Source organism: Bufo bufo, chromosome 1 (genome assembly GCF_905171765.1).
Source record: "Bufo bufo chromosome 1, aBufBuf1.1, whole genome shotgun sequence".
NCBI lineage: Eukaryota > Metazoa > Chordata > Amphibia > Anura > Bufonidae > Bufo > Bufo bufo.
Genome location: NC_053389.1, coordinates 795,340,305 through 795,358,265, shown reverse-complemented (window position 1 = coordinate 795,358,265; position 17,961 = coordinate 795,340,305). Strand labels below are relative to the sequence as shown.

Here is a 17,961-nt window from a genome sequence, read left to right as displayed (position 1 = left end):
ATATTATGTTAAACAATTTTGGTAGTGCAAAATCAAAAAAAGTGTCTGGTCATTAAGGTCTTCTTTTATATTTTCAGGCCTGGTCATTAAAGGGGTTCATTTTCATTATTTCTGTCTTATTCTCCTCTGGCTTCTTAGGTGGTGTCCATTTACCATGCTCTTGAGTCAGAAAAGGAAAAGGATTGCAAAAACTTTGATCTTTCAGTTACAGTTAAAGACCTACCACAGGGTAAGTATATAGTGCAAGGACAACTAGCCCTTTCTCCCAAACTGACCTAAAATGTAGAGTTCATGGACTTGTCACAGCAGGTTTATAGGAATCTTAGGTCTTAATATGGTATACAGTAAGTATACACCACACATATTGGGCATTAGGAGGTAGATTTATCAAACTGGTGTAAAGTAGAACTGGCTTAGTTGCCCATGGCAACCAATCACATTCCACCTGTAATTTTTCACAGCTCCTTTGGAAAATGAAACGTGGAATCTGATTGGTTGCTATGGGTAACCAAGCCAGTTCTACTTTACACCAGTTTGATATATCTCCCCCCATAGGTGCTAAGTGTAGATTGAAAATAGAATCCCACTTCTAAATATGTTTTGTATTTCATAGTTAATGCTAAAGAAGGTGAGTTGCCAGGAGTATCGATTGAGATCTGTGCAAGGTAAGGAATGCTTCTCATGGATCTAATTTATATATCACATATCTATCTAATAAATATCCATCTTTTACATGCAGTAGTGCTTGAAAGTTTGTGAACCCTTCAGAATTTTTCTACTTTTCTGCATAAATTTGGCCTAAAACCACATCAGATTCTGACACAAGTCCTAAAAGTAGATAAAGATAACCAAATCAAACAAATGAGCCAAAAATAATAGACCTGCTCATTTTCTTTTTTTTGTTGTTGAGGAAAATGATCTAATATCATGTCTGTGAACCCTTAGGAATAGGAGATAATTTGAAGGTGAAATTACTGTCAGGTGTTTCCAATCAATGGGATGGCAATTAGGTGTGACTGGAAGTTCTTTTTTTTAATCCCTTCAGTACATGAGTTTTGTTTTTTTTTTGCATTTTTATTTTTCTCCCTGGAGCCATAATTTTTCCGTTCACATAGCCGTATGAGGACTTGTTTTTTGTGGGACAAGTTGCACTTTCTAATGCCACCATTTAATATAACATACAATGTAGTGGGAAGTTGGAAGAAAATACTAAATGGGGTAATATTGAAAAAAACTATCGAATTCCACCACAGTTTGGCAGGTTTTGTCTCTACAGTGTTCACTATGCGTTTAAACTGACCTGAGCCCTTCATTCCCTGGGTCAGTATGATTACAAGGATATCACATTTATATAGTTTTTCTTGTGTTTTAATACTGAAAAAAAAAATCTTTATATCGCCATATTCTGACCACGTGTCTATGGAGCTGTGTAGACGATGTGTCGTTTTTATTGATACCATTTTTGTTGTGTATGTGACTTTTTATTACAATTTATAAAATTTGTTTTGGTAGGGAAGCAATGAAAAAAGGACATTTTTTTTTTTTCCATTATGCCATTAGCCAGATAGGATACATATTTTTATATTTTAAAAGTTGAAGCATTTTGGTACATGCCCATGATCATTATGTTTTTATTTTTTATTCTAATTCTGAGGAAATGGGGGTGATTTAAAATTTTGGGGGTGATTTAAAATTTTTTAATGTTTAAAAACTTTTTTTTTCACCCCCAGAAGGCTACAATATGCAATACTTTTATTTATTTATTTTTGTTTAGTCTAAGCTCCATTTATGGTTTTCCTATAGAGGCCTGCTACCTGCAGCTGTTATACACTGGGTCCCTTCAGATAGGCACAGCGCATCAGAGAAAAGAAACGACTCCCCCGATCGCCGCATGTGGTCCTAACGAAGTGCGCTCTTCTGGGGGGGGGTTTGCCATGTAGGGTTAAATTCTTGGAATAAGCATTATTGCCAGTCACAGACATTATCCCTGCGTCTCTGCTGTTTGAAACAGCAGAGACCTGCTGGCTATGGCGCCTGCTGTGCTCGCATAATTAAAACCCCTCCTTCCACCCTACAAGTATGGCGGTGGGATTCAAGGGGTTAAAGAACAAGAATCTATGAAAGTCTGGTCATCACGCACATGTTTGGGGAAGTGTATCTCGCACGAACAAAGGAGAATTCCAAGGACCTCAGAAGAAGAGTTGTTGATGCTCATCAGGCTGGAAAAGTTTATACAGCAATCTCTAATCAGGGCCGGTGCAAGGATTTTTGCCAACACAAGCGAAGCTACATTTTGGCGCCCCCCCTCGCAGTTCACCTGGCCCTGGTCCCGTCTGCAGCAGCTGGCTTATCCTCTGTGTGCTCCTGGTATCTTCTCTCTGCTTCAGACAATCGCTGGTTTGAGGACCGTATTTTTCGCCCTCTAAGACACACCTAGGTTTTAGAGGAGGATAATAAGAAAAAAATATTTTCCATTACACCTCAGGTCAGACCAGCAATCAGACCCCCAATGTTAATCCGACCTCAGCTCACAGCCCCAATCAGACCCCCAATGTTAATCAGACCTCAGATCAGACCCCCATGTCAGACATCAGCCCCCATCCATCAGCCACCCATGTCACATTTCTCCCCCTCCATGTCACATTTTTCCGCCCTCCCCTAGGGTGCGTCCTAAGGCAGCCGCTTTGTCTGCCTTATGGTAGCACCGGCCCTGTCTCTAATGGTTATTGACTCTACCAATCCACAGTCAGACAGATTATATACACATGGAGGAAATTCAAGACCATGATTACCCTTAGACATAGTGGTTGACCAACAAAGATCAACTAAAGGACTTTATCACATTAGCTAATGTTAATGTTCATGAGTCCACCATCCAGATGACACTTAATAACAATGGTGTGCATGGGAGGACTGTAAGGAGTTAGCTACTGCTCTCCACAAAGAACATTGCTGCCCATCTGAAGTTTGCTAAAGATAACCTTGGCAAGAATGATGGATGGATGAGACCAAATTAAAACATTTAGGTTTAAATGAGAAGCATTATGTTTGGAGAAAGGAAAACACTGCATTCTAGCATAAAAACCTGATAACATCTGTAAAGAACAGCAGTGGTGGTATTATCGTTTGGGCCTATTTTCCTGCATCTGGTTCAGCAGGGCTTGCCATCATCAGGACAAATGTTCATGAGCTGAATCTCAAGAGAACATGGGTCAAGCAGTAAGATAACAAAGCTAAGCATACAATTCATTTTACCAAAGATTGTTTAAAGATAATAAAGTTAAAGTTTAGGAATGGCCAAGTCAAAGTCCTGGCCTAATCCAATAGAAATGTTGTGAAAGAACCTGAAGAGAGCAGTTCATGGAAGGAAACCACCAATATCACAGAGCTGAAGCTGTTGTGTGCAGAGGAATAGACTAAAACTCCTCCAAGCCGATGTGCAGAACTAATCAAACGTTTAGTTTTAGTTATTGCTGCACAAGGGGGTCACACCAGATACTGAAAGCAAAAGTTCACATACATATCTTTGACTCATATGTTTGATTTGTTATCTTTATCTACCTTTAGGACTTGTGTGAAAATTTTATCTACTGTAGTTTTAGGTAAAATGAATGCAGAAATATGAAAAATTCTTAACGGTTCACAATCTTTCAAGCAAATCTATCCAGGAAACATCTGCACTCTTCTAAATGTTGATGTTGCTTTCTGCTATCAACCTCTTATTCTATCTGTAGACATCTGAAAAACACTGATGCCACCATGTCTATCTTGGATGTTTCAATGATGACTGGATTTGCCCCCGATGTTCAAAGTCTTAATAAAGTAAGATTATTAAAATATTTCTTAAACACCTTTATAAACTCTTTATGAATGAGAAATAACATATTCTTTTCCTCGCAGCTAACGAAGGGAGTGGATAAGTACATCTCCAAGTTTGAGATTAACAAGGAATCAACAGATAAGGGTACACTTGTCATCTACCTGGATAAGGTATGATATATCAGCTACTGTCAGGTTTGAGATCAGCCATACACAGGTCATCTTCAAAATATAAACCTGGTCCCCCAATGCTTGTTTGTCAGTTTAGCTATGGAGCTTCAGGTATTTGGGAACACTTTGCCATGAGATCTAATGATCATTATCGCAAATAGTTATAGTAAAACCATATTAAAATTGCAAACTTGAAACACTTGATACAAGACCTACATGCCGCTACTACCATATGTTACTAGTGTAACTTCAATGATCATAAGTTTCTCTAAAAACATTCAGGGTCACAGTGGCCCACCAGAATAACAAGACACTTCATAGATCAGTTTGATAAATTAGACAATAATCGCTCCAAAGGTTAAACATAAGACAACCCCATTTGGAGGTGGACCTAGAGCCACCTACTTGGTAATTGGCTTGATTGTTATTGGCTGATTGACAAATACTGATGCAATTTAACCCCTTAAGGACACAGCCTTATTTCACCTTAGGACCAGGCCATTTTTTGCAAATCTGACCAGTATCACTTTAAGTGGTGATAACTTTAAAACGCTTTGACTTATCCAGGCTATTCTGAGATTGTTTTTTCGTCACATATTGTACTTAATGACACTGGTAAAATGAAGTAAAAAAAAACAATTTTTATTTATAAAAAAATACCAAATTTACCAAAAAATTTAAAAAATTTCTAATTTTCAAGTTTCAATTTCTCTACTTCTATAATACATAGTAATAACCCCAAAAATAGTTATTACTTTACATTCCCCATATGTCTACTTCATGTTTGGATCATTTTGGGAATGATATTTTATTTTTTGGGGATGTTACAAGGCTTAGAAGTTTAGAAGCAAATCTTGAAATTTTTCAGAAATTTTCAAAAACCCAAATTTTAGGCACCAGTTCAGGTCTGAAGTCACTTTGCGAGGCTTACATAATAGAAACCACCCAAAAATTACCCCATTCTAGAAACTACACCCCTCAAGGTATTCAAAACTGATTTTACAAACTTTATTAACTCTATAGGTGTTCCACAAGAATTATTGGAAAATAGAGATATAATTTCAAAATTTCACTTTTTTGACAGATTTTACATTTTAATATTTTTTTTCCAGTTACAAAGCAAGGGTTAACAGCCAAACAAAACTCAATATTTATGGCCCTGATACTGTAGTTTACAGAAACACCCCACATGTGGTCGTAAACCGCTGTACGGGCACACGGCAGGGCGCAGAAGGAAAGGAATGCCATACGGTTTTTGGAAGGCAGGTTTTGCTGGACTGGTTTTTTTTACACCATGTCCCATTTGAAGCCCCCCTGATGCACCCCTACAGTAGAAACTCCATAAAAGTGACCCCAGCTAAGAAACTACACCCCTCAAGGTATTCAAAACAGATTTTAAAAACTTTGTTAACCCTTTAGGTGTTCCACAAGAATTAATGGAAAATAGAGATACAATTTCTAATTTTCACTTTTTTGGCAGATTTTCCATTTTAAGAATTTTTTTCCAGTTACAAAGCAAGGGTTAACAGCCAAACAAAACTCAATATTTATGGCCCTGATTCTTTAGTTTACAGAAACACCCCATATGTGGTCGTAAACTACTGTACGGGCACACGGCAGGGCGCAGAAGGAAAGGAATGCCATACGGTTTTTGAAAGGCAGATTTTGTTGGACTGGTTTTTTTGACACCATGTCCCATTTGAAGCCCCCCTGATGCACCCCTAGAGTAGAAACTCCATAAAAGTGACCCCATCTGAGAAACTACACCCCTCAAGGTATTCAAAACTGATTTTACAAATGTCGTTAACCCTTTAGGTGTTCCACAAAAGTTATTGGCAAATGGAGATGAAATTTCAGAATTTCAATTTTTTGCCAAATTTTACATTTTAATCAATTTTTTCCAGTAACAACGCAAGGGTTAACAGCCAAACCAAACTCAATATTTATTGCCCAGGTTCTGTAGTTTAGAGAAACACCCCATATGTGGTCGTAAACTGCTGTACGAGCACATGACAGGGCGCAGAAGGAAAGGAATGCCATACGGTTTTTTGACACCATGTCCCATTTGAAGCCCCCCTGATGCACCCCTAGAGTAGAAACTCCAAAAAAGTGACCCTATTTTAGAAACTACGGGATAGGGTGGAAGTTTTGTTGGTACTAGTTTAGGGTACATATGATTTTTGGTTGCTCTATATTACACTTTTTGCGAGGCAAGGTAACAAAAAATAGCTGTTTTGGCACCGTTTTTTGTTTTGTTATTTACAACATTTATCTGACAGGTTAGATCATGTGGTATTTTTATAGAGCAGGTTGTCACGGACGCGGCGATACCTAATATGTATACAATTTTTTTATTTATGTAAGTTTTACACAACGATTTCATTTTTGATAGCAAAAAAAATCATGTTTTAGTGTTTCCATAGTCTGAGAGCCATAATTTTTTCAGTTTTTGGGGGCGATAACCTTGGGTAGGGTATGATTTTTGCGGGATGAGATGAAGGTTTTATTGGCACTATTTTGGGGTACGTGTGACTTTTTGATCGCTTGCTATTACACTTTTTGTGATGTAAGGTGACAAAAAATTGTTTATTTAGCACAGTTTTTATTTAAAATTTTTTACGGTGTTCATCTGAGGGGTTAGGTCATGTGATATTTTTATAGAGCCGGTCGATACGGACGCGGCGATACCTAATATGTATACTTTTTTTTATTTATGTAAGTTTTACACAATGATTTCATTTTTGAAACAAAAAAAAATCATGTTTTAGTGTCTCCATATTCTGAGAGCCATAGTTTTTTCAGTTTTGGGCGATTATCTTAGGTAGGGTCTCATTTTTTGCGGGATGAGATGCCGGTTTGATTGGCACTATTTTGGTGGGCAAGCGCCTTTTTGATCGCTTGCTGTTGTACTTTTTGTGATGTAAGGTGACAAAAAAATTGTTAATTTAGCACAGTTTTTTTTGTTTTTTTTTACGGTGTTCATCTGAGGGGTTAGGTCATGTGATATATTTATTGAGCCGGTCGATACAGATGCGGCGATACCTAATATGTATACTTTTTTTCACCCTATTTTTTACCAATTTATTTTAACTTTATTTGGGGAAAATTACTTTTTTGTTTATTTTTACTTGAAACTTTTAATTTTTGGGGGGGGAAACCTAATCTTTTCACCTTTTTTTTCACTTTATTTTTTGTCCCACTTTGGGACTTGAACTTTTGGGGGTCTAATCCCTTTACAATGCATTCCAATAATTCTGTATTGGAATGCATTGGCTGTATGAGTAATACTGTGTGTATTACTCATACAGCTTCCGGCCTGTGAGATCCAGGGGGCTGGATCTCACAGGCTCGTCACCGGAAGGCAGCGCGATGCCTTCCTTAGGCATCGCGCTGCCTTCCATGCCATCGGGTCCCCCCTACAGCCGCATGGGGACCCGATGGCACCTGCTCCCGCCGACGCAAATCGCAGGTCTGAATTGACCTGCGGTTTGCGGCGATCGCCGACACGGGGGGGTCACGGGACCCCCCCCCCGCGCATTTAGCCGCTGGGCGGCGGTGATCGGAAATACACATGACGTACCGGTACGTCATGTGTCTTTAAGTACCAGGACAACATGCCGTACCGGTACGTCATGTGTCCTGAAGAGGTTAAAGGGGTTTTCCAACTCTCTTTTACTGATGACCTATCCTCAGCATAAGTCATCAGTAGCTGATAAGCAGGGGTCCGACACCCGGGACCAGCTGTTTGAGGAGACTGTGGTGCTCCAGTGAGCGCTGATGGTTCCTCACAACTTACTAAGCACAGAGCCTTACATTATATTGTGGCTGTGCTTGAAATCGCAACTCAGCCCCATACCCTTGAATGGGACTGAGCTGCTCCTAGGCCATGTGACTGATGACTGTGACATCACTGACCTAGCAGAAAGAGTGCAGTGGCGGACACCCACCAATCAGATACTGATGACCTATAAGTATACCCATCAGTATAATAAGAAAACCCCTTTAAGGTGGCTATGCATATGCTTCTAAAGATTTAAGCTGAACTCTTAGTCCAACACTGCTGCAGTTGCCATTATACATTATCAAGGTCAGATATAGGCTTCATGCAGAATATACTCACTAAATGTTCTGAAGATGATGAGATATTGAGACTGAGTGGCCAAACCAATGATCCTCATTGAATTGTGATCAGCCTGGAAAATATGGCTTTAGTACTATAGATAAAACTCTACATCAGTTCATTTTTATCAGTTTGTCAACAATCTGTTAACTTCTCTTCTCTAAATTTGGACAGATCTCACACAAACGAGACGAATGCATCATATTCAATGCTCACCAGATCTTTAAAGTTGGTCTCATCCAACCTGCATCTGTCACTGTTTATGACTATTACACCCCTGGTAGGTGATACATTTTCTACTGACCTGATATGTGAGTCTTACATATGCATATATTCATATTTTACGTCTCATGGCTTTGTAGAAAACCGATGCACTAAATTTTACCACGTGGACAATGACAGCAAGTTGTTGGGCATGATCTGTCAAAAGGATGTATGTCGGTGTTCTGAGGGTAAGTCCCCAAATAACAGTAACAGAAAAAAGGATTGAATAAGTAAGGTCACCATACAGTAAAAATTTGTATGCATATACTACCAAATAAGATGAGCCCCGATCTATAAATGTTGTATTGTTCAGACTATAAGATGCACCTGACTACAGAATTCACCTAGTTTTTAGACAACAAAAAAAAAAGAAAACATATTTAATAGTAGCTCAGAAAAAATAGCATATTAACTTTATTCTATCGCTTAGTACAATTATATCAATACCAACTATGTATAGGTTTTTATGTTCTATTACAAAAATCACAAAAAAGCAACCCCACACACATGAAAAGTCTGATTCATGGTAGGGGTTGATTATATTTTACCCCTCCCCCTGTGGTCACGTACAGTTATACAGGGATCTTTACCTCTACTTTCCTCCCTACACTTTCCCTCCTTTCCCTCATCTCTGCTGACTGACATATGAGCTGGGTAATGTGAAGCTATTTCAACTTGCTCTATCTCGGGCTGTATTGCAGCTAGAAATGTAAGTCTTGTTTAAAGCTAAGGACCTATGCGTTAAAAGAAGAGTGTGATCATAGTGATGGTTTCTAAGGTTTTGTGGGCTGTATAGGGAACTAATTTGACCTGTTCTATTTCAGACTGAATAACAGCTAGATATGTGAGCCAGTTCTTGTTTTAAAGCTTAGGTTCATAGCCTTAACACAATATCTCACATTTCAAACTGCTATAAAGCCTGAGATAGAGCTCTTAGTAGCTAATGATTCCCCCTGTCATTGAGCTATAAGATGCCGGAAATTTTTTGCAAGAACATTTCTTGGTAAAAGGTATGTCTTACAGTCTAAAAATAAGGTAGTTAAAATACTCTAAGGATTTATGATAAGCAGCCACGATTTGGTTAATTTGGACCATTTTCACACTACAACACATTTTCACAATTCACAACACAGCCACTGAGTGACCACATATAGACACATATACTATAGACATCTTGTGACAGAGTATTGCAGAATCATATTTTTTTAATTAAAGAAGTTCATCTCCCACCAACATCTAAGGATAAGATGAGCCAAGGAAAATGGTATAGACAGACACATTGTATATGTTACCAACTGTAAAATATAAAATTCATTCATGCAATAAAATATATTTGTCATTGTAGATTTACCCAAATGAGGTTCAGCAGTATGGTTCTGACATTGACCTCTAACATTCTAAACAAGGGATGCTCAACCTGCGGCCCTCCAGCTGTTGTAAAACTACAACTCCCATTATGCCCTGCTGTAAGCCGATAGCTGTACACTGTCCGGGCATTCTGGGAGTTGTAGTTTTGCGACAGCTGGAGGGCCGCAGGTTAGGCATCCCTGTTCTAAACAATGGAGGTCCAATCAATGGGTCCCCCACTGATTCCAAGAAGGGCCATCAGTGAGAGAGGGGATATACAGTATATGGGTGGTAATTGGCTTTTCACATAACTTTTCACATAAAAGTTACAACAAAAAAGTTTGGATTTTTTTTTTATAAAATCCTTTTGTCAATTACAACGTTTTTAATTGGCATAAAACAATAAATAAACTAGACATATTTGGTATTGGTGCATCTGTAATGACCTGTACCATAAATTGAACACATTATTTAGCCCATACTGAGAACATCATACATTTTTTTATAAATAACATAAAAAAATCTAAATTGCTGTCTTTTATTTATTCGACACAATAAAAAGTGATCAAAAATTTGTATGTACTCCAAGATGCCACCAATGAAAACCACAAGTTGTCCTAACTAAAACAAGCCCTCATACACTATTTTTATCATTAAGTGTTTTATTGTACAAAAGTAGACAAACAAATTAAGATAAAATATATACATTTTGTGGAATTCAGTACAGTCACTAACTCACACCACCCCCACTAAAACAAAAAAAAGCATATACAAACAATACATAATTTATACACCGAAATGATGATAATCAAATCTGCAACTAATCTTGTGAAAAACAACCCTTAGTGATGATAATGGGAAAATAAAATAAAAGTTAATACTTTCAAATGTGGAGAAGACAAAACTCAAAAAAACATTCATTGTGAAGTCCATCATACATAGGCCACATCTGTACATGATTAAAATATAGGAAAACCAAATCTTAAGTGTTGGCTTCTAGATCTTCTGACATTGATTTAATCTGGATTTTGTCTTTTAGAGAATTGTTTTATGCAACAGGAGCTGAAAGATAAAAATAGGGCAGCAGAACGACTGAACATGGCATGTACACCAGCAGTGGACTATGGTGAGGAGCACATACTCTCTTCTGTACAGATTTGTCTCCTTGTAAAAATATGAGGGTGTCTGGTGATCAATCTAAACTCATATTAATTCTATGTTATTTCCAACATTTCTAGTGTACAAGGCTCACCTGGACAAGATAGAGAAGAACAACAACTTTGATAACTATGTGATGAAGATAATCAGCATCATCAAGCAAGGTAATCCCAGGAGAAGATAAGTGTCAGGAGAAAAATGTACATCTAAGGATGTACTATAAATGTATGTAATTAGTACAATGTAGAGATGAGTCAAACCATCATGATAACTGCAGCTCATCCAGATACATTTTAGTAGCTCGGTATGGCACTCATTGACGTTATTGTCACGTGGAAGTCAGGGATATTTGGAAGGAGTCCAATCACCATAGTGAATGAGGACAGAGAAATGTCCAGTCACTATGGCACTTGGGAGCATTGGCCCCAGCCACTATTATTGACAGGGAAAAATAGTGTCATGTCTAGATGGCTTTTGTGGCCACCATTGGGATGCTACTGTTCTGAGCTGTTGCGTTGGCTTGGGAACCTGCAGCAAATTGGATATGGCCCCAGCAAGAATAGCCCCAAAGTAAGAATTTGTACAGACAGAAGAACTCACCATGAAAGATGCCACCCTGCCAAGTAAAACCTGTGAATTATGTGGCCTCTCAGCCTTCCTGGCAAGTGTTTTAGAGTCTTTTGTGCTGTTGTTTTTTATTGGAGAGGGTGACATTACCCAGAACTTAGATATTTTTATTTCTGTGTTGTCTCAGTGGTGTGATGATACTCCTCGCAGTGTTTATGTGCAGAGCCTGACCCTTACAAGTGTGTGATCATAGTCAGGCTCGGACTGGCCCACAGGGGTACAGGTGAATCCCCCCGTAGGCCCATGAGCAAGGTGGGCCCCTAGTCTCCCACCCCTTGCATAAGTGGCACATAACACAGTAGACTTACTGCGCTACATACGTTCAATGTACAGCACCTCAACCAAAAAAAAACTGATAGATTATTAAAGAAACTTCCCAGTTTATTATTATAGACACGATCAGAGCTGAGATGACTTCTAGGTATTGAGGAAAGCTACCAGTGTCTTATTCTCCCCAAGATCTACCTTCTCAAAGTTGCTACAGTGACCCCTATATTCATTCATATGGTATCATCTTGCTGCTGTGTGAGCAGGTAATGTTTGAATGTACTGTACAGTGGGCCCCCAAAATAAATTTTACTGGTGAGCCCTAAGCATCCTAGTCCGACACTGATCATAGTGGTCCGACTCCTGGGACACCAACTATAATGCTCTGTTGCAAGAGAATGAATCTTAGCTGGGGGCTGAGATGTAGCACCAGTCACTAGGACGAAGGAATAACTGTATCTACATGAGCTCCTTCATTCTACCGACTGGTGGAGATCCACACCCAAAAATAGACTACGGTCAGCCACACATGAAAGAAGAAAATCATTATGTCCAAAACTTGCATAAATATCTACATCAAGTCACAGCACTAGGCTCTGTTCACATGTGTATCATGGCTTCCGGAACCATTGCACAGCGGATGCAAATGAAGCCCATCAATTGAGAATGTCTAAACTCTGTCATTGTGTCAGATCTGATAGAATTGGTGATGGAGCTACAAAAACATAGGTGTTTACCCTCATTGGGTTGATGTATTATTCTCCATGTTTTTTCCCATTATTAGGTACAGACGAAAATGTTTTGGACAAACAGAGGAATTTTGTCAGTCACATAAAATGTCGCAAAGCCTTAGATCTGAAAGAAGGTCGGGATTACCTGATCTGGGGAATAAGAAATGACCTTTGGAACCAGCCATCTGGGTGAGTGATAACGCTTACATTTTCCGCAGCGATGTACAGACATTGTTATCACATTGGTCCCTTCACCATTGGGACTCATAATCAAAAATTCAAATTTACCTATCTGTATGTGTTTTCAAGAGTGGAAGGAAAGCAGAGCGCTTTAGGAAAAACCTATACAAACGCTATGCAGAACTTCTTCTTGGTCAGATTGGAACAAAGGCTCCAAGCACTACTAGGCAACAATACCATATTAATCTGAAGAATAGCTCTTCTCGTGGAGCAGACAAGCCTGCAGAGGGTTCATTCAGCAGAGATCAGTCTGTTTAGTACATAGCTATAAAACTGAAAAATCCCCTAAAGGAGTAGTCCAACGTCTAGGTGTAGGACCTGTCAAGGAAAGCATACTTACCTGCTCGCAGATGCTAGGTTTCGGCTCCATGTGGACACTGTTGTCACTGCAGTCATATGCCACTTGGGGGATACACCACTGCTTTGGCCAGTCATTGGCTGCAGCAGAGCATGTGACCCCCACCCGTGACGGAAATTTACATGTGGGGACCAAAGCACAGTGAAGACAGAGGTAGACCCACAGAGTTCGAACCAAGCATCGGGGAGGGGGTAAATAGGCCTATCTTGACAGGTCCCACTGAGAGGCGGGGTTGTTTCAAACGCACTTAAATGTTAAATGTTGTTTTTAATACTTTATATATTTTTTGTTTCTGCAGCCAGATATTACTGCAACATGTGTTTGGTTATTGATTGGGAGGGGGCTTACATCCTGTATTATACTCCAGAGCTGCACTCACTATTCTGCTGGTGGAGTCACTGTGTACATACATTACTTATCCTGGACTGATCCTGAGTTACATCTTCTATTATACTCCAGAGCTGCACTCACTATTCTGCTGGTGCAGTCAGTGTGTACATTCATTACTTATCCTGTACTGATCCTGAGTTACATCCTGTATTATACTCCAGAGCTGCACTCACTATTCTGCTGGTGGAGTCACTCTGTACATACATTACTTATTCAGTATTGATCCTGAGTTACATCCTGCATTATACTCCAGAGCTGCACTCACTATTCTGCTGGTGGAGTCACTGTGTACATACATTACTTATCCTGTACTGATCCTGAGTTACCTCCTGTATTATACTCCAGAGCTGCACTCACTATTCTGCTGGTGGAGTCACTATGTACATTTCATTACTTATCCTGCACTGATCCTGAGTTACATCCTGTATTATACTCCAGAGCTGCACTCACTATTCTCCTGGTGCAGTCACTGTGTACATACATTACTTATCCTGCACTGATCCTGAGTTACATCCTGTATTATACTCCAGAGCTGCACTCACTATTCTGCTGGTTCAGTCACTGTGTACATACATTACATTACTTATCCTGTACTGATCCTGAGTTATATCCTGTATTATACTCCAGAGCTGCACTCACTATACTGCCAATTAGTATTAGAAACAGTACTGGACACAACCCTCACATCTTAATGGAGTTTTTATAATGCAATGTATTAGTTAGGGGCCTTTTACATGGGCCAATAATCGTCCAAAAGGAAAGTGTGTTCCTGATCACTGGGCCATGCAAAATGCTCATTTGTCAGCTGATCAGATGTTTTATTCTGGCAAAAATGACCATCTCCCTGTTACACCAGGATGTACTTCAGACAAAAGGCAAACTATATGGGACACAAACATTCAGTTTGCAATGGTCCATGTAAAAATGAGCATCAGGGCACTACATAAAAAGACCCTTAGTTTTTTCCTGCATCAGATTACAGTAGTGCCTGGTATAAATGCAACAAACCTGGGAGGATAGAAGTAGTAGTATGGTAGTAGTCCTCACTCTCGCACACCTTGCTCTCTGTGCCGTAATGGGAGAGGTGCACTTTTTCTTCCCTTCGGGCCACACTCTGGTTTGGAGGTGCGTGGGGTGCACTTAGTGATGGGGTACAAGGCAGGGCTCCCTCGGAGTAACAAGGAGTGATGATACAACAGAGTGCAGGCAATGGTGAGGCTGGATTTGGCGGTAACCACTCCACTGGACTTTACTGAAGCAATTGAGGCAGATGATACACATAGACACCTGCAGAGCAAGCTCAGTCTCTCTGGATTACATGCAGAGTTTTCCAAAGGCTGTATATGGGGATATAGGCCTTACAATAAATGCCTCTCTGAGTCTCTTCAATTAATCAAGCAAATGTCCTAATTCAGACAAGGGGTGCAAAGTCTCTCTCACAAAAACTTCTCACTTTAAGTGTACCACTACAGAGCATAACTGCAGAGTGTAGTCCTTCAAAAGATGATCAGTTAATCTCAGTAGTATGGTAGGGTGCCTGAAGCTTCTACCCAACCAAATGCAGTAAAGTCCATAACCTCATTACATGTGTTAGCTTTCACTGACATTTTGTCCATGCACTGTCCCTTTGTAATTATTATTATTATTATTAATTATGTATTGTATGCACTTATATAGCACTACTATATTCCCTAGCGCTTTACAGACATTAGCATCAAGCTGTCTCCAATGGGGCACACAATGTAAGTTAATGGCCCTTTATAATGGCCCTCAGTTTTTGGAAAATTTCAGTGCTACTTTCTGAGGCTGGCGCTGGTCTTCAGTCACTTTTCTGGTCACTATCAGCTTGCAGGACTGCTGTAACCCTGTCTGATGCTTCTCTCTGGCACTAGCTTGCAACCTTTGCTGCTCATACATCAGCTACTAGCTGTAAACTCTCAGCTACAGCTCCCAGCTCAAAAGGTGGGGCCAGCCCACATCTAGCAACTGAGTTGAGGCAAGGCAAACTAACTATATCTACCATATACAGCCTATGGGACATAATATACACAGCAAAGTTACACAACCCCATTTAGCAGTGAACCACCTGGTCACTGCAGAAAGGCAACACTTCCTAGCATGCATATGATCAGCTCTAGGCAAAGGCTGTACAGCTCTGAAGCCTACAGAATGGAGCTCTGGACTGTAACACATAACACATATGGTTTATAATGTACTATAGATTTGAATGAGATCACATAAATATATATGTTATAAATGATGTTTTTCTTTTCTTTCAGCTATTCTTATATTATTGGGAGAGATACATGGATCGAATGGTGGCCAAACGAGAGAGAATGCCAAAATCGGGAAAACATTAATCAGTGTAACGATTTCTTTGAACTTGCTGAAAATCTGGAGATTAACGGATGTTCTTCATAGAGCCCTGAACTGTAAAATCCCCTCCACCTTTCTTCTCTTTTCACTCTAGTGCTGAGATCCAATGTGATATTTTATATGCCAATAAACTTTTATAGCTATTCCTTGAGGTCATCTTATTGAAAAATCTTCAACTTCTGCGGAGAAAGTTTTTACACCCAAATTTTGGAAATACAGAGAGTAAGAGGCTGAGAAGCTATTCTACAATCTATAGGGCCAGTTATATATATATACTAGCAGAAGGACCCGGCTTCACATGGGTACATTTTATCTATTTTAATGTTTGTGTGTGAGGTTAAAAGATAGGTAATTGGTATATAGTGGCTCATCCTTCCTTATACTACGGTGGAGGTGCTCTGTTTTTTGTGTGAATAAAGAAACTAAAATGGATAAATTTAAAGTGAAAAACTCACCATCTGTATTGCAAAATTTGTCTGTAAAACATCACATTTATTAACGTAGAGTACACAAGAATTATAAGTAAAGGAGTATAAATAAAATATCATATAAAACACCATATAAAAATAGCCCTTTAAATGTTCAAATAAAATTGAGGAACTTGTAAGCATACGTCAATTCCACCACATATCAAATGGAAGTTGCTGGTGATTAATGATGGTTAGTAGCTAGTATACAGTCATGCCTCTGTATAAATGAGACTCTATTTGGAATCAACTGACTCTGTTCCATACTTACAAGTCCTCTGGTCGATTACGCTGAATATTACCTCCCTGTATGAAAGTGGTCGGTCTACAGCGGATTAAACAATCGCTATAATAGAGGCTATAAACAAAGACTGTTGCTATCTACAAACAAAGATCGATCAGTCTCATTTATACGGAGGCATGACTGTTTACTAACTACTAACCATCATTAATCACCAGCAACTACCATTTGATATGTGGTGGAATTGACGTATGCTTACAAGTTCCTCAATTTTATTTGAACATTTAAAGGGCTATTTTTATAAGGTGTTTTATATGATATTTTATTTATACTCCTTTACTTATAATTCTTGTGTACTCTACGTTAATAAATGTGATGTTTTACAGACAAATTTTGCAATACAGATGGTGAGTGCCTGTTTTTCGCTTTGAAGTTATCCATTTGCGGTTAAAAGATATCTACAGTGTTCTCCATCACCATTTAACAGTGACTTCCACAGTACCCTGCTCCCTTAACAGTGACTTCCACAGTGCCCCGCTCCCTTGACAGTGACCTCCACCATTCCCATCCCCCGTAACAGAGACCTCCACAGCGCCCGCCCCTTTAAAAGGGACTACCACAGTACCCCACTCCCTTAACAGTGACCTCTACAGTACCACACTGCCTTAACCATGACCCCCACAGCGGCTGTCCCTTTAATAGTGACCTCCACAGTCCCCTGCCCCCTTAACAGTAACCTCCATTATGCCCGCCTGTCAGGAATATGGATCATTATTTACTGGCAGCCATGATTTTCATCTGATTCACGTTTGTCAGTGTACATGCAAAATAAGTTCTTACTTCAACGCTCTGCTTGTCAGATAGCGGAGGTAGTGAACTCCACAGGGGTTCTGGCTTCAAGGAGGCCACATGCGTACGAATTCACACCTCAACCAGTCAGCAAGGAACCAAGATGATGTGACAGGAAGAATCTCTCAGCATGAGGTCTAGTCCATTCCCCAGTTCAATCAAATCTAGCAGACAGCATGGAACCAGCGATTTGTAAGGAATTTTTGAATTGCCCGGCCATCACAAGCACAAACCAGATACATATTTGTGTCCCTGTGGCCACAATGAACAGGCCCATGGTCTTAGTGTGGTGGTGGGAGGCCAGGGAAGGGAGATATACATATCTCCCCACAGAAACCAAATAACGGTACCAAGCTTCGACTCCATGCTTGGTAGCCGGAACCCAGGCGGATCCGTTGGTCCCAGAACCATCTCCTTGTGACCTTCTGGTCTGGAGCTATGAACCCTAAAGGGTTTTGTGGGCCATTTGCTGCCAGTCCAGCAGAGGGGGGGGGGGGTGGACCCCTCCCAAAGGCCGGGAGGGGAGGGGCCGGCTA

At 39.8% G+C, this 17,961-nt stretch overlaps 1 protein-coding gene across 1 annotated transcript in view; it reads left to right on the top strand.

The window, feature by feature from the left end:
• Positions 1–16,014, top strand: part of LOC120986494 (venom factor-like) — a 52,782-nt gene extending 36,768 nt beyond the window's left edge. The window contains exons 32-41 of the mRNA XM_040415113.1: positions 139–229; positions 614–665; positions 3,735–3,822; positions 3,901–3,990; positions 8,285–8,390; positions 8,473–8,562; positions 10,761–10,847; positions 10,960–11,043; positions 12,558–12,693; positions 15,772–16,014. Of these exons, the coding sequence (XP_040271047.1) occupies positions 139–229; positions 614–665; positions 3,735–3,822; positions 3,901–3,990; positions 8,285–8,390; positions 8,473–8,562; positions 10,761–10,847; positions 10,960–11,043; positions 12,558–12,693; positions 15,772–15,913 (966 nt within the window). The 3' untranslated portion in view covers positions 15,914–16,014. The remainder of the gene's footprint in view (positions 1–138; positions 230–613; positions 666–3,734; positions 3,823–3,900; positions 3,991–8,284; positions 8,391–8,472; positions 8,563–10,760; positions 10,848–10,959; positions 11,044–12,557; positions 12,694–15,771) is intronic.
• Positions 16,015–17,961: the final 1,947 nt, after the last annotated feature.